Source organism: Nannobrachium achirus (genome assembly GCF_963921795.1).
Source record: "Nannobrachium achirus genome assembly, chromosome: 22".
NCBI lineage: Eukaryota > Metazoa > Chordata > Actinopteri > Myctophiformes > Myctophidae > Nannobrachium > Nannobrachium achirus.
In genome coordinates, this window is record NC_137829.1 from 4,559,387 (window position 1) to 4,577,509 (window position 18,123).

At 41.0% G+C, this 18,123-nt stretch overlaps 2 protein-coding genes and 1 pseudogene across 3 annotated transcripts; all 3 read right to left on the bottom strand.

Annotated features, from left to right (window-relative positions):
* Positions 1-316: 316 nt before the first annotated feature.
* LOC308308164 (gamma-crystallin S-1-like) lies at positions 317-1,961 on the bottom strand (annotated as a pseudogene). The gene is made up of 3 exons: positions 1,912-1,961; positions 1,399-1,632; positions 317-589 (listed from the first exon to the last, which is right to left on the bottom strand). The product of its transcript is annotated as a gamma-crystallin S-1-like (transcript).
* A 2,868-nt stretch (positions 1,962-4,829) lies between these two features.
* On the bottom strand, positions 4,830-8,762 carry LOC308308165 (gamma-crystallin M3-like; the record flags this gene model as incomplete). Its single annotated transcript, XM_080753529.1, has 5 exons — positions 4,830-5,102; positions 5,769-6,011; positions 7,245-7,481; positions 8,017-8,259; positions 8,751-8,762. The coding sequence occupies 5 exons, from the start codon at positions 8,760-8,762 to the stop codon at positions 4,830-4,832; spliced, it is 1,008 nt and encodes a 335-aa protein (XP_080609655.1).
* Positions 8,763-10,324: 1,562 nt separating this feature from the next.
* Positions 10,325-18,117, bottom strand: c9h2orf80 (chromosome 9 C2orf80 homolog; the record flags this gene model as incomplete). Its single annotated transcript, XM_080753530.1, has 8 exons — positions 10,325-10,393; positions 10,892-10,995; positions 12,480-12,567; positions 13,340-13,417; positions 14,166-14,244; positions 16,558-16,631; positions 17,898-17,979; positions 18,077-18,117. 8 exons carry the CDS (start codon positions 18,115-18,117, stop codon positions 10,325-10,327), a joined length of 615 nt encoding a protein of 204 aa, XP_080609656.1.
* Positions 18,118-18,123: the final 6 nt, after the last annotated feature.

The window sequence follows — 18,123 nt, forward strand, 5'->3', positions numbered from 1 at the left end:
TGTATAACATAAACAGATAATAAAATATTAATTATTATAACCAATGACATTACAATAACTGAGGTAAATGCCGAATTAATTTATGTGTGTATGTGTTTGATCAGGGCAAAGACCTGGTGATGTTTGTCCGATGATTCCTTTTTGTATGCTTCCGACAGGATCTCTCTTCAGTCCAAAGGTTTAGGGATGGAGCAGACCATTCTCAAATAGTAATTTGATCGTTTTTAGGATCCAAGTTCACGTCTTATTCCTGGAGGTATAGGATGATGGTGTAATACAGTATGGTATGGTGGCCTGGAGAGAGATTTACTAAGGCTTATAAATCCATAATGCGTCTGATGGAGCCCACTTTGGCGGTTCTGCTACCCCATTCGCTGAATCTCTTATACTCGCCAGGCCTTATCAAGTACATCCTCCCATGGTAGTTTGGGTTCTCGTAGAAGATCCAGTTACCATCTCTTACATTGCAGGAGAAGATATTGTTTATGTTGAAGCGGTCCATGACGCAGGGACAGTCTTCTACCAGATCCATTATCTTACCACCAAACTCTATCCTCTGGTACAGACACATGTTGAATGACCCTGTTTCCTGCATGGTTGAGAATGGTACAATTGCATTACTCAGTAAGACAGACAACTCATTTAGTCATGAATATAATCTTATTTCAATTGCTGCAGACAATGTCAATAAAAGATGCCAGAGAAAAGACTTGAAAGCCCTTACAGGCTACAAGAGATACTTTGTCACATGATGCTACATCTGACTTACTGTATGTAATCCTGTTTATCTTATTTAACCACTTTCAACCTGGCATCTCTATTTTGGGAATGTAGCAGAACATTTTAAAAAAATATCTGTTTTTGCACAACAACATCATATGGTAAAGCATTAAAATCGGGTTAAGTGGTTAAGTATGTCATAAGGCAGGGGTCTTCAACAGGGGATCCGGGACCCTTAGGGGGTCCTCAGAGTTACTATAGGGGGTCCTCCTCCAAATCTTTGTGTGATAGAAACTTTTTCTCCTCTTTTATATGAACCCTAGTGTCCTCACTCTGAGAATTTAAGCCAAAAATAGCAGATCTACAAGCTCACAAAGCCAAGATCGGCTATTTTAGGCAAAGATGTTTAGTGTAGAGGGGAAAAAGAGCAGACTAAGTACAGAGTGAAAGGTCAAGTTTATTATAGGTAATGACGGTTCAAGTGCAAATATCTGAAAACTAAAATTTACATGAATCCAAAATACTGATGATTGTATTTTGGATTCATACGGGATTCATACGGAATCTATGAACAGGTAGTTGGGGTCCCTGCTTCATCTCTCTCTCTCAACTAAGGGGTCCTTGGCCTGAAAACATTGAAGACCCCGGTCATAAGGTCTTTTCCAGAGCAGAACTTACCACAGGGATGTGGCGACAGGAGCTGATGGAGTCATTAACACCCGACCAGCAGTGATAGTCAGGGTACTCTCCCTTCTTCAGATAGTACTGGTTCCCCATGTAACCAGGTTGTTCATATATCATGAAGCTTCCACTCTCCACCTTGATGGAGTGGCAGTTGCAAAGCAGGTCCACGCAGTCATCTGTGCACTCAAAGTGGCGGCCACTAAAGTCCTTGTCTTCATAGAAGATAATCTAGACAATGAAATGGTATGATATGCTGCTATTAACAGTTATTATATACAAATCCCTAATGTATTACATATATTCCGTCATGTATAACATTTTCTGCAATACATTACACCATAATTAGTATGAATTAAGTGTTTACTAGACTACACTATGATATAAACTCACAATGATTTCAAATATGATTTTAAGATCATCAATTGAAAACTCACAGTCACCACTAAGTCAACAACTTCAAGAACTCAAGACTTTTAATGAAGAATGAATTCCTGCCATTCTGTTTACCTTCCCCATGTTAGCTGGTTGGACTCTGCGCCCTGTCCTGTGTGGTCCATCCAGCTCATTCAAGACACACCTGTCACATATATAGAGAATGCAAAATGCAAACTCTGCACGTGTCATTCATATTGTAATAGCGACTGATCTTTTGCATTTGCCACAGTGTCCCCCTGAAAAGATTATTATAAATAATGTTCTCATTAGTGTTTGGGGTTGGGCCAGTGTTATGTGTTTGTTACAGACTTGTGCAATTACTGAATTATAACAACTCCAGTTATTTTATTTTGTTTTCCTTTTTGGGGTCGAAATTTAAGGAAATTAACATTCCCTAAAAACATCAAGTCTAACCCATATTTAAATCAAATATAGCGGACTATTTTCACGTTTCATGTACAGTATTATAAGACTTATATTTGTAGGCTTTGTTTTTTATTAATAAAAAGTTATAATCTAAATTATTTAGTTATAGATTTCATAATTTTGCCTAATGATTTTTAAAGCTATTTTCTGTTCTTGAATTGACAATTAATTTGTCTGTCTCAACAATTGTGGACCTTTTTTTTTTACTTCAATATATTGGAATGACCAGGGTTATCTGTGGTTGTGTATGTGTAGGCCTACTACTCTGATCCTCATTGTTCTACTGCCCTCTGGTGGTTCACAATATATACACAGTAACATTCAGATATAACTGCAAATTTGTGATGGAGGTCCTTCCTTGGCCTACTCTACTCCTACTGGCAGTGTGTGTGTGTGTGTGTGTGTGTGTGTGTGTGTGTGTGTGTGTGTGTGTGTGTGTGTGTGTGTGTGTGTGTGTGTGTGTGTGTGTGTGTGTGTGTGTGTGTGTGTGTGTGTGTGTGTGTGTTAGGTTTCATATCAATTGGTTCTGTGGTATTTTGTGCGAAACAGGCCATGAATCATGTGACCATAGAGATGATGTTTACCGATTTGCATCGGTTTTGGACAAAATCTGTAGGAGTGAAAAAAAAGAAGAAAAACAGACAGACAGACAGACAGACAGACAGACAGACAGACAGACAGACAGACAGACGAACAGACAGACTCACAGAAGTGAAAACAATCCCTCGCCCTCGGCCGTTTGATTTCAGGAAAGTTGAGCAGCTGACCTGAAAATGAGAACATGACTCAACCCTGTGTTGTACAAACGTGTGTTATTGCTGTGATGCCCTGACATTTTTAATTATCAGTCTGTCCTAGTATGCCATGACAGTCTTTACAATAAGTATTAAGTTATTAATATATTATTATCATCATCATCATCATCATCATCATCATCATCATCATCATCATCATCATTAGGCTACTATGTAATAATCTGATTATTTACTCCTATTGGGCAGTGGCTGAGGGCAGATTCAGTGACAGTAGGCTTACTGTCACTGAATCTGGAAACATCAGGGAGGATTGAAACTGAAACTCTGCTCTTGTTGCTCTTATGGCATAAAAGTCCAGTGTTCTTGCTGTCCACTTAGTGGCATAATTCTAAATTATATTTCAAAGATTTACCTGTTTGCACATTAAATGGATTATGATCTCTGCTCAACTGGTCCAGGCTATACCTTCATAGTTGTTTGAACTAAATTAGATTTACCTAAATCCAACTCTCTGGTGACTGCCTGGTATTGGCCATGTGAGAAGAGTATATATACGTATATATTTTAATCCCACGATTTTGTAAACGCATTTTCCACCAAGTGCCTATTGCCTAAACTGTAATCCTGGGCGCTGGTTCTTATCACCTGACAGGGGGGAGCTTCCCTGGTTAGACGTAGTGCGTGGAAGAACACGTTATTCCAACCTCCTTTCCTCTCAATTACGCACCCTGGCTGGCTTTATTTTTCGTGAGGGGTTTTTCTCCCCGTGCCTTTTGCCAACCCCACCTAGGGTGTTGGCAGTGATGGCGCGGAGGAGAGAACACGCTCCCAGCACCCACAGCGTCCCCCGGTGAGAATCGAACCCAGGCCCTTCTAGCTGTGAGGCGACAGCACTACCGACTTTTTTCATTTATTTCTTTACTTTTTGGGGGAAATTGAAAAATATAAATAGAACATTTTCTCCTCACCATTAAGACATTATCTGTCACCAGAACCATGGACAGGTGTTTTCAATGAATCTAACATGGTTAAAATGGAGTTGAAGTTAGTATGGGTTTGTATAGGAAGGTTCTGTTAAAATGAATATCAAATATCTAAATACTTGTTAAACAACTTGAAAACTGTCTGGGGTGCTCACAAAAGCCTGAGTAGACAATGACACCAAACATGTTTGAAAAGAAAATATCCCTTTAAGTAAGTAGGCTACTTACCTACTACCCTATGTACTTTCTTGCACAACAGTGCTCACAAGCCACTTTGTGATGCATTGTGAGCTTGTAGATCTGCTATTTTCACTATTTGTAACATATTTGATTTCGTTTTTAAGGTTTTGAATGTAAAATATAAGAAATGATCTGTACATCTGTGTTTTTCAAGCTCACTGTAAATATGATTTACAGAGAGTTCATTCTAATGTTGGAGGGACAATTACTGTTGGAAAGGTTTACTTTCAATTCAAATACAATTTGTTCACTCAGGACAGATTTTCGATCGTTTGTAGGCCTACGCCTAGTTAGAAGGGTCAGGACTGACTGAGTCCTCTAGACTACGACAAAGACATTTCTGCAGTAATGTAATAGATAACGCTTGAGTCTTGGTGTGTTTAGTGTGAATGCTGCTAGTATTTTATTGAAGCCTCTGATCAGTTCTAGGAAGTCAGGCCATGATCCCATTATATCTACACCAGAGAATGTACCCTCCAAGAGCAGAGAGCAAGAACAAAACTGAAAACACTTGAGCACTGACGCCATTTTATTCAGCGTGTGTGACAAGGCAAAGAGGAGACATTTCACAAGGATGTTCCTGTCTTTAGAGATCCATGATGCGTCTGATGGAACCGATCCTGGGGCTCATACCTCCCCAGTCGCTGTATCTCCTGTACTCGCCGGGCCTCATGTAATAGTGACGACCCCTGTAGTGTGGCTGCTCGTACATCAGCCAGTGGCCGTCCATCACGTTGCAGGAGTTGAAGTCGGACATGTTAAAGCGTCCCATGAGGTCGGGGCAGTCGTCCATCAGCTCATGCATCTGACCTCCCATGTCGAAGCGGTCATACAGACGCATCCTGTAGTTACCACGGTGCTACATGGAGACAGAGACAAGTCAGGTTCAAACAGTTGTTAGACAAACAATGTGTATATTTTGTGACAAATTCATTGGCCCAGACACACATATAAATCTCATTGTTGTCTCGGACAATAATGCATCTTTATGGAAATATATATGAATTGGGTGGTATGCACCTTCTACTCTCCTATAATGATCACTTCAAATAAGTACTTCACTATTATTTCATAATATGATAGTTCATGAGTCATAAAATTGCTGTGCTCCATGTAACAAATTGTTCTCTATAATGACACCCTTCACATACTGTGGTAGGCCTATATCAATTCAGGAGTTCCAAAAGAACACTTTTGGATTGCAGTAGCTTATGTTTTTGCTTATACAGTAGGCCTACTTTGTCATAAGAACAATGTCATGCAAAAGTAGTGGAAATGCACGATCTTCAAGTTCAAAACTTGTCTCATCGCAAAATGACATGCCCAAAACAGGAATTGTGTAACCATTATAAGTATTAACAAGATCAATGACTAAATAATAGCCTAACTACATTGGATCCATTGGAACAATGTTTTTTTTTTCATAAAGGTTTTGGACATAGAATTTCCATTTCCTGAAAAGTAACCATTTTGGACATAGGTCTCCAACCAAAGCGAAGCGAATAAATATATTATTAGCTCATACCATGGGGATCATGCGGCAGGACCTCACACAGTCACTCATGCCCATCATGCGCATGTAGTCGGCGTACTCTCCCCTCCTCATGAAGTACTGGTTTCCCATGTAGTTAGGACGGTCATAGATCATGAACATGCCGCTCTCCACCCTGATGGACTGGCAGCGGTTGAACATGGAGTGCAGGTCAGCACTGTCACTCATGCACTCATGGTGACGGCCGCCAAAGTTCTTGTCCTCGTAGAAGATGATCTGATGGAGGGAAAAGCAGTGATTCACATTTAGCAGTCAAACATACAGTACAGGTCACAATTGAATCAATTTTTCCACCACTTTTTCTCAGATTACAAGGACAAATTTGACAACAGTGTGATAAATATTATAGTATGGTGTCTTTGCTGGTTTTAACACAAACCTTGCCCATCATGGTTGCTGGTTGAGCTGCTCACTGTGCTTTTGCCAACGAGGTGGCGGCAGTGTTTATATAGTTTTGGCTGGGGATCCAGGTACCACTGAGTGTGTACGTATTCAAATCAGGCCTGCTGTCAGCAGAAACATTACAGGAGTCTTCCCAATCCTGTTGTCATAGTTTACAAGCACAGGCACAATTCAGCTTCCAGCAAGGACCACAGCATTGACAGGTGCTAGAAAGGTCAGAGCCACAGGGGCATTGTCATTCATCTTGTGTTGAATGCAACACGTTTGTGAATTCTAATGATATCAATTGGGGCATAAATGTTCATGAACAACAATTGTGTGCCTTCCTTTTTCAATCAGTCATGATATTAATCTAATTCTTTACCACCTTTAATGTGGGTGAGTGTATAGGAACTTACCAAAACTGCTTGTATTATTTTCATACTGTTACATAAGAATGAATTCAAATCCTTTCTGTTGTCTCCTTTTTCTGATTAGGGACATTTAAAAAATGTGTTAGTGGAATTGTTTTCCACAACTGTGACATTAAACTATCAATGAGAAAAAACATGCCGTAGTACTGTTAGAATAGAGCAATAGACTAATCTATGAACAATAAAGGAAACATAAAGACTATCAAATGAAGAGGAATGGATGAAAAGAATAGCATTTGGTAAAGAAATAAAATAAAGGATATATGCCAGTGTCATTACTTTTGTCTGGTGTAACTATTTCTAACTCAAAGGCAGTCTTCATGAACCAGTCAACTGAATTCAATCAACACCAAAATGTTTATTCACAAAAAGACAAAAAGTTTACACTTGATCCATTTATTAAAATCACTTTAAAATCATTCCATATTCAGGTCAATCCCTTTTGCATGGCCAAAATCAGACATTACTGTCTCGTATTACATCATGTAGAAAGGCACGTTCTTTTATCAACAGGCTACTGCCTGCTTGAAGGTGCTTTTCAAGGAGGCAGAAGGTGTTTTAATTAGACTAATAATATATCAAGAAGATTGAGTGATTAAAATTCTGTGATTCTACGGAAGGATCCGGTGGTAGCGCAGGCGGCTCCCCAGTCACTGAACTTGCGGTACTCGCCGGGCCTCATGAAATACTGCTGCCCGCGGTAGTTGGGGTGTTCGTACAGGGTCCAGTAGCCCTCCATGATGTTGCAGGAGTAGATGTCACGGCTGTGGAACTGCTCCTGAACAGACTCGCAGTCGTCGCTGAACTCCATCATTTGACCTTGGAAGTTGGGCCGCTCATAGATCCGCATGCGATAAGGCCCTTCGCTGGTCTGAGGGGCACAAAGAACCATGAACCATGTGTTGAATTATAGGCTACAATACAAAGCATAGCATTGCTCTTTATTTAATATTATGTTTTTCTTCTTTTTAAATACTGTATGCATATATTAATGCCTTCTTATTAATGCAGTTTTGTGAACTTGTAGTTCTGCCATTTTCAGTATTATTTGAAAAAAAATTGTGGGGTTTATAAATATTTAACCAATGAAAAGAACAAGAACTTGTGAATAATAACTACTGCATTGGATCACACACATTCTTTCCCCCCCATTTCCTGAAAAGTAACGGTATTGGACATAAAAGGTATGTGATTTTTCTCCGACTGGCAATTTACAATTGGAATTTCAGATAACCACTGTAACACCTTGCCTTAAACCACAAACAGGTCAAAAGAGACATTTTTAGATTATTATTATTATTATTATTATTATTATTGGCAGTAGTAGTCATATCCAAGTCTTAAATGTACAGCAGTTTCCGTAGAATCTTAGGTTTGTGAAGCTACATATCACATAGGAGACTCACATAGGAGAAGGTACGACAGGAGCGAATCGAGTCGTTGTAACCCATCCAATGTTGGTATTCAGGGTACTCTCCTCTGGTCAAGACGTACTGGTAGCCGGTGTAGTTGGGTCTCTCATACAGCACCCAGCAGCCACTCTCCACCCGGATGGAGTTGCATCGGCTGAAATGGGGGTGCATGTCAGGGCAGTCTGAGTCACACTCATAGGAGCGGCCTTGGAAGTTCCGGTCCTCATAGAAGGTGATCTAGGTGCAGACAAACAGAGGGAAGCAGACAAATGATGAATGTATGACACAATCACACATCAATCAAAGATATGCTCTGTGTGGTGTAAACAAAGTATCCAAAATATTGCATTCCGTTACATCACCTTTGTTTATTCTTAGATGAACACCTTGCATTGTGAAAAATATATACAAATATATATACTGGTGTGATTTACATTTGTCTCAGCCTAATGTCATTTAATTACAGTTAGTTTATCTGGATGTCGCCCAATGTTGACATTGGGTCGACAGGTTTAAGGTTTATGATATATCCATGTCAGCGATATTAATTTGTGACAGACATGTTCGGAAAGATCACAACACAATTTATATGCTGTACGTTATTACTGCATGTCCTGCATTGATACATATGGGGCTAAAGGTTGCAGGGTTTTTCCAACTATGTTTAGACTATCTTATGACATGAGGTAACAGATACAGAGAAACAAACAATTTAAGAGTTGTCTTACCTTGCTACTCATCCTGCAAAGAGTGCTGGAGCCAGTTTGTGATGAAAAATAGTGGTCTCACAAAGCAGACCCAGAGCCACTCTATATAAACCTCAATCAAAGGGTTGGTAGATCCCACTCTATTTGTTATTTGAATGACCAGGGATTCCTGGTCCTGCTGCCAAAAGTCTTGATCCTGGCCATAGAGTTAAAAACCCTGATTCATCAGTGCAAAAGTCAGAGTACGCACATTACTATCCCACAATGCCCTTTTTATTGATATGGACATCAGAGAGAGAGAGAGAGAGAGAGAGAGAGAGAGAGAGAAAGAGAAAGAGAGTGAGAGTGAGAGATACTGAGGTACATTTTATCGACTAATCCATCAAATTGAGATGAATCTTTCCACATGAAATGCCATAAGTCATCACAAAACAACATGGTCTATAACTGCTTGTTGAAAGAGAAAGGGTGGGAAAAACATACACTAAGCAAACAACTAGAGGATGTGAATAATATAGTCTATCTAGCTCTGTAACCATCAATAATCATCCCCATAATGGACCTCAGTCCCTATGACAATGACCACCTTCAAACATATCATCATTGTTGATAGACAATGAACAATGACTCACTATAGTATATCGTCACTTCTCTTTACAAAACTCGCCCATAAATTTAAAGGTTAAATTCCTTGATTGATTAACACGACCAACATTGCCAAAACTAGCTTATCACGGTGTATTTTGCATTTAAATACAGGGCATAATGATCAGGACAATGATAAAAAAAAAATAAGAAAACAAAGACAAACAAGAAAAACACAACAACAATACACACAAAATAACCCCAAGGAACCCTCCCCACCCCTCACAGCCAATCCCCACCCCAGAGCGCTACTATAAATTATTTGCAAACTATCAGGAGGCCCGCTCCTGTTCCAGGAAGGAAATTAGTGGTCGCCAGACCTTTTCAAATTGTTCAGGTTTGTCCTTTATGGTGTATAATTCTTTTTTTCCAAATGGAGAGTATCTGTCAACTCTGTCAGCCATCTTTTCTATCACGGTGTATGACAAGGTAATATTTCCACCAGAGTTACAAACAGCTGTCCAACTAATATTGAATAGGAAACTGAAGGTTGCTTCACTACATCTTCAGCATTACTTTAATACAACCAGGATGGCTGAAAAAAAATGTTAAAGACAATTAATGGGGTGTTGCACCATTGCACCTTTCCTGAGTGGAGGCTTTACATAATCATATGGTACTTGCTGGGGAAGTACAGATGATAAGCACAAAGAGTTTCCACCACGCCTCAAGCCAAGTTTAGTCTGGTCCGGTGCATCTCAGGAACGGGACTAGAATATGTAAAAGGAAAGGCACTGGTGCAAACTCGGACTGTTTAAGTCTTTTTTTATTCACATGGTGCAGGCAAATAAAGTGACAACGTTTCAACGTCAATACATCATGACCTGACGGAGATGTATCGACGAAACAATAAACATTGTCACCTTATTTGCCTGCACCCTGTGAATAAAAAAAAGGCTTAAACTGTTTGCTCCAGTGCCTCCCTTCTACATGAAGTACAGACCATACATTCAATCCAGCAGAGACTCTTGAGAACCCAGGTAGTGGTCTGTTATGTTGTCATGGCAATCGCCACTGTCCTGTGAGTGAGATAGTGTGAACAAAGATGTGTTCTGTGTTAGAAACACAAGGTGGCAGTAGAGGATTTACATAACATTTTCAGACCACTGACAACAGATCATATATCAGGTGCTAGCTTGCTATAATAAAAGCAGCCTTTTATAGAAACATCCCTCTAGCTCCTATTCACATATCCATCACCTACCAAACAATGTGCATTTGATGCACTTTTCTGTATATTTAATACATTAACATTTAATCAGAGGTATAAAAAGTCAATTCTCTTAGAAATAGGCTACTCTGTTACAAGTAAGCTTGTAGATCACCTATTTTCAAATAGCCTAGGTATAAAATGGGGCTGAAGGGGTTTATGTATCTTTTACAATATTATAATTTATATACGCAAAGTAACTATTAACTAAAGTTTTCAAATAATTGTAATGGAGTTAATTGTACTTAAGTACAGTACTTAAGTAATTCAATTGTACTTTACACCACTAAATCTAGTGGCTACTCACACTGAGGAAGGACTGTGATGATGAGGAGGACGAAGACTGCACTATGGCCTTGCGTCCAGCACTGGCCTTTGCTCTCTCAGAGAGCCACCTTATCAATTTCTGACCTGCAAGAAAATAAGAAGAATATGGGGCTCATGTTCATATACTGTACAGAAGTATTGTAAACATGTACGGTAATAAAGGCCAACATGTTGATATACAGTGCTATAAGCATGTCTATGTTATGTGTTATACCATCAAAAGAATGTACAAACAGTTACTCCTAAACCTCTATAATACACTTTATAATGTTTACGAGGTTCTTTAATAGTGTTATTTTCGCAATTAGTAGCAATTAGTCATGAAGACAAATATTAAATAGTACAAATCTAAAGTGGTTTATAACCCCATATAGATATAATGTTAAACCATAATAGCATACTGTATTACAGTCAGGCCTATCATGAGCGATCATTAGCGGTTCCTAAAGCCCTATGCCTTCAGTACAATGATGTGATTGTAATGACGCACAAGATCGAACAAGACGAGTTGTGGCAGATTATAGTCTATATTAAAAACAAAACTGTATATGAAGGCGGTATATATGGGAATCCATAGTTCCATAACGGATGAAGCAATATGTGGGATTCTATCTAGGGTGGCATCACTCCGCCTGTAAACGTACAGTAAGCATATATATCAAGTTTGATCATTCCTAGGCATAATAGAATAGCTATTTTTTGGACAAGCTCTTGGTTGGATGGAGCTCAAACGGAGTGCTAAACCTATAGTCGACCAAGGTGGAACCAACCAATTATTGATTTTCTAAGTAACATATTATAAACATGCTTGTTGTATATCATCTGTGTTCGGGTGGAAACCTCCTAAATCTTAGATCTCCATATATGGATCTGATTCCCAGATGATGCCCTGTTAGGCCAACCACACTAATAGAATCCCTTTTATGCTCATCAATATTAAGCCCATATCTGGGAATGCCCATATATGGACATATTGTGTCTGGTTGACGCGATACGAGTCACACTTGCAAATTAATTCTGTCCTTGTCCCTTTTATGCCCATATATGGAGATCCCTGTCCCGATGTCATCAATATTATGCACATATCTGGGAATGCCCATATTTGGCAATGCCCATATATGGACACTCCATATTTGGCCAAGACAGAATTAATTTGCAAATCAAGACTGCTGACTATCATCACCTGGATCTCCATATATGAAGATCCCGACACTGACCTCATCAAACCCTGGATATCAATATATGGAGACGACTGGATCATCACCTAGATATCCATGTATGGAGCTGGTCAATACCTCTACATCTGACCTCACAGACTCTATATGGATATAGCTGACCTGTTCTGACATCACAGTGATGACTCGAACCAGCTCAGCAGAAGGGTATACATGCCAAAGCAGCCATGTGCACGCGCCCATGTGCGCTACCTCTCCCTTTAGGGCGAGGTCGCTTCTCAACCTTAGGGTGTCTTACTGGTAACTATTGTTCTACAAACGTTGGCTTCAAAGATAATGCCTTGATTGGTCAGAAATTTAAGATTAATTGATGCATGCTTTTAAACAACTTACTGTGTTTCTTGGAGTGGTCGACAGCCTTGTAAGAGCCAAGCATGGCAAATGGGTGGTAGGACAAAGTAAAGGGATGCACAATGGAGCTCTAGGGGAGAAACCAAAATCATGCCAAAATCTTTCACAAATGTTACAATATGTCCTATTATATTATAAATTAGGACATCAATGTTAAAATAGTAACATTAACCGTGCCTGGCTCCAGCCCATAGACCCACCCACTCTCTGAGCTGACTGCTTGCTGAGTCTGAAATCAGGCTAACATTAACCAGTAGGACGCCTCAGCGCGACCTCGCCCTAAAGGGCCATCTGGCCAAAGGGATTTGGTTCCCATGACATCACAGGGATCTCCATATCTCCATATATGAGCATAAAAGGGATTATGCTCATAATGTAGATCCCTGATGTCCACATCACTGTGACATCACTGTGACCCTGTCCCTTTTATGCCCATATATCGACATCCCTGATGTCCACATCACTGTGACTCTGTGCCACACTGGCCAGATGGCCAAGACAGTGATGTGACAGTAAACTGCGACCCACGGTCGCAACAAAGAGTCTTTTTTACTACACAACCAAGATTCTTAAAAGGGATGGGAGTGTGAGGAAACTTGAGGCCTTCCGACAAGCCGTCTGGTCTAATCACTGTCAGAGGCTGCCAATCAAGAGAAAGAGAAAATAACCATCGAGGTAAAAGCCTATCAACGAAATACCTATGAAGGAGGGTGCCCACCTGAAGACCCCAGTGATGCATTTACCCCTACGTGCCCTACCCCACTCAAAAATAAGTCCTATGAGCTCAACAGTAGCTTTGACTGATATACAGCAGAAGCTAATTCGCACATTGTACAGTGTACCTTGGAATGCTGGTTGGGGTGTGAAGCAGATGGTTTGGATCTATAGAGAGATAGAATTTCCTTCACCGGTAGACTATTCTAGAATGGGAAAAAGTGAAGGTTAGATGGACAATACAAAATCATACCTGCCTACCTGAGGAAAAATCTAAGAAATTCTAAAATTCTTAGTAAAGCAGGAGTACATTCTTTTTGTCTTTCATTAAATATTCCTAGTGAGGACAAATAAGGATTATCTAATGTTCTCATCTGTTTTTCTTTTATTGATTACAATTACACACACAAACAAACACGAATACTGTACGCACACAATTTTAAAGTAGAATTATTTTTCCTCCAATTTATTTGGTATGCCATTGTTAGGCAGACTATATTAGCTCAGTGGTAAAAAAACAACATGCACAGGAGACCCACTTTCAAGTCTAGGATCAGTGTTCAGTATATTATTGCCATTTTTGAATGAGCCTAACACTATCCACAACTTTCCAACATCCCATCGTGCATTGCGCAGAATGTGCAGGCATCTTCCGGCGCCGCATCCGAGAGTGATCTACACGACGTGAGCTAGTATGTCTGCTGTTAACCGGAAGTGTCCTGCAAATAATGCTACAGTAAATTCTCGCGGAAACAGGTGGATAAGACCAAGGTTTTTGGCATCAGGCCTGACATTGTTAGATCAAGGATGACTTGGTCCATGGGTGACTTGATTTGAGGGAGACAAACCATTTCTTGACCAGGTCTCTTTTGAAATAGATGATTTGCGATGGAAGAACCTAGTTAAATTAAAAGTTAAATAACTCAATTACATCAAATTAAGTAAATGACTTACCAGGATTATCCCTGCAAAGGAGGACAAGATCATAGCTTCTCTCTCTAGGTGGTTGGGGTACAGGTACTGCTCACCTCCACTGTGGAAGCATATAGGGGGACAGACATACTGTACTGTAGCTACAGGAGCCAGGCGTAGATTTACTATAACATAAGTTGTAAACAGGCAGTGTATGTCTATGTCCAGTGATGGAAAAAGTACTGACATGCATGCTTTACTTAAATAAAAGTATCAATACTGCAATGTAGAAATACTCTGTTATAGGGTGCCCTCACACCAAAATGCCTATGAGAGTGGAATCCGCGTTCCGCCAATGCATTTCAATGAGAGTGAAGCGGTTTCATGCCAGGATTACTGCAAAAAACGTTCCCTCCTCATTGAAATGCATTGGCGGAACGCGGATTCCACTCTCATAGGTATTTTGGTGTGAGGGCACCCTTAGGGTGCCCTCACACCAAAATATCTAGAGTGGAATCCGCCAATGCATTTCAATGAGAATGTAGCGGTTTTTTGCAGAAATCCTCTATTGGCAAAAAACGCTCCATTCTCATTGAAACGCATTGGCGGATTCCACTCTAGGTATTTTGGTGTGTGGAGTGTGGGCACCCTTACAAGCAAAAGCAGTAGGAGCGAGATCATTTAGCGACCTACAACCGGGTCGCGACGTGGTCGGTAGTTTTCAGCGACCGGGTCGCTAAATCGAGCGACCGGGTCGCTAAATCACCGACCGCGCCGCTAAATCGACCGACCCGGTCGCTAAATCTACCGACCTGCCTGCAGTTTTAGGTCGGTAGATTTAGCGACCCGGTTGGTACATCTAGTGACCCGGTCGGAAGATTTTGCGCCCCAGTCGGTCGATTTAGCGACCCGGTCGCTCGCTTTAGCGGCGCGGTCGGTGATTTAGCGACGCGGTCGGTGATTTAGCGACCCGGTCGGGAGGTTGCGTGGCAGGTTAGCCTAACTGAGGTAAGGTTACTGAGGTTAGGTTTAGGGTTAGGGTTAGGGTTAGGGTTAGGGTTAGTAGCCCGGTGGTCGGTGGAAGCGACCACCGGTCGGTGGATTTACCTACCCGGTCGCTGGATTAGCGTCCCGGTCGGTGGAATTAGCGTCCCGGTCGGTGGAATTAGCGACCCGGTCGGTGGTTTTAGCGTCCCGGTCGGTGGTTTTAGCGTCCCGGTCGGTCGATTTAGCGACCCGGTCGGTGTTTTAGCGTCCCGGTCGGTGGTTTTAGCGTCCCGGTCGGTGGTTCTAGCGTCCCGGTCGGTGGTTTTACCGTCCCAGTCGGTCGATTTAGCGACCCGGTCACTGAAAACTACCGACCACGTCGCGACCCGGTTGTAGGTCGCTAAATGATCTCGCCCTCTCTCAGCAAAAGTCCGGCATTCAAAATGTACTTGAGTAAAAGTACGAAAGTGTTGGCATCAATATACTTAAATTAACAAAAGTAAACGTACAAAATGTTTGAAAATAGCAGATCTACAAGCTTGTGAGCTTGTAGATCGGCTATTTCCAAATAGCCTAGGTAGGCCTATAAAATAGGGCTAAAGTGGATTAATGAAGGTTTTATAGTATAATCATTTATTTCTGCAAAGTAACTAGTAAGGGTGCCCTCACACCAAAATACCTATGAGAGTGGAATCCGCGTTCCACCAATGCATTTCAATGATAAGGGTGCCCTCAGACCAAAATACCTATGAGAGTGGAATCCGCATTCCTCCAATGCATTTCAATGAGAAGGGAGCGTTTTTTGCAGAAATCCTCTACTGGCATGAAACCGCTTCACTCTCATTGAAATGCATTGGCAGAATGCGGATTCCACTCTCATGGGTATTTTGGTGTTTGGGCACCCTAAGGGAGCGTTTTTTTGCAGAAATCCTCTGCTGGCATGAAACCGCTTCACTCTCATTGAAATGCATTGGCGGAACGCGGATTCCACTCTCATAGGCATTTTGGTGTGAGGGCACCCTAACTAAAGTTTTCAGATAATTGTAGTGGAGTAAAAGTACAATATTTGGAAACCGAGATGTAGTGGAGTAGAAGTAAAAGTACTGAAAACTGGAAATACTTGAGTACAAATACTTCAAAATTGTACAGTACTTAAGTAGATCTACTTAGTTACTTTATACCACTGTCTATGTCCAAAGATCTAGGTCAATTTGCGCTGAATTGTGCCGTACATTTTATAATTAGTGCTGGTATAATTTTTGAGACATTTTAAGTTATAACTTAGCTGAGCCTTGCCCCACTTTTTGGCTTCAAATCGAGAAAAAATATTGTCTCCTCCTTTAGTGTTGGATGTGCTGTCGTTGAAATTATCAATGGTGTTGACAGTCGAAAAAATCGGATAAAAAGATTGCATCTGAGCTGCCAGTCTATAAGTACTGTAACTTACATGTCCAGCATGTCTTGCCCTTCATGCTTATCCAACCACCAAAGAGCAACTCCAATGGCAAGGTCATAATGAGCCTATAAAAAACAGAAAAACAAATACCTGCAGGAAATTCTTAAGATCAATGGACCATTCAGGGCCGCCGATAGGGGGGGGGGCAAAGGGTACTGTTGTCCCCCCTCCCGGAAAGGGGAGGCCCTGCGGTGGGGGGGCCCCCGTTGAACGGGACTCGGGAGCAGTCTAGTTTGTGTAGGAAAGATTTGAGTGACTGTGAAAGAACTTTCTCCCAAGGTAAGATTAAGACATCATGCTTTATATAAACCCTATTATATTAAAACTCTCTCCCAGCCATTTACAATATGCTTGTGCGCCTATACTGCCAGGAATATTATTAATTTCCAAGTTATCAGTAGCCGATCCCAGCAGGGATAATATAATTACAGAATGTAGTACACGTACTATCCACTAGAGTGTGCCCAACGATAAGGTCTTGCAGTCTGGGCTCAGCCTCCACAGCATTGTGGACCATAATGGCTTCCTATGGAGCAGCCATTATGGCTCCCGGTCCGCCGAACGGGAGCCATCCTGGAGCGAGTGCACGTCGTGCACACTCCATATACACTCGTTTTTGATCCTGAGTGACCACTCTGTCAGCCTGCCATTTTTTTCCGAATGAAAATCCGTCTACATATGGTAAAGTTTGATAAGAAAAACGTCAGCTTTCAATGCTATGGAAAGGCCCATGCTTTGTTATGGCCGAACGACTTCCGGGTTACGTCATCGATGATGTCATTTCCAGCGCTTTTTTATAGCTTAAGCTTATATGAACCTAGAATGGTCATTTATAGCTCAAAAAATGTCAAAAAAATACCCAAAAATCAGAAAATGATCCCCAAGGCGACGTTTGGCGATCTGGCTGGCTGGGCTTCCTCAAAATGGCGATGGAAGGCGATTTGGCTGTGAACTAGTTAAGCCTAAACGGTTCTGCTGCCGTGTAGAACTGTTAAAAAAAAAAAAAAAAAACTTTAAAAATGAATAATTTTCCGTGAAAAACCGAGGGGGGCCCACGTGGAGGGTGGTGACCCCCCTTCCAAAAATCTGTACGACGGGCCTGGGACCATTGTCCAAAAGTACCTACAGTACTACTCAATATAAATGTATGCAGCAGCTTTATTAAGTCTGGTTTGTATCATGTCATTTATGTCAGTGTCTAAAATAGCCAATCTGCTATTTTCTGTGTGCATCATGCATTAGCAGTCAATGTCAAATGTAATATGCGAATTGATGGATGTCTAAGGTAAGCCTCATCATAACCATCTAAAATTCTGCCCCCGACGTCTCACCAGGTCATCCAGCACTGTTGAAGTCCCCTTCCCTTTGGGATCAAAGGCGTTCTCTCGCATTTTCTGTCCAATGTAGTTATCCCTGTTCAAAACAATACAGGTGCATGAGTACACTTAGCCCATAAAGACAAATCATAGAATTATTTTCCAACAATGTTTTGACTTAACCATCAACTCACAGAAGAGCCTGGACATCTTTCCTCAATCGCTTTGTCTCCATTTTATG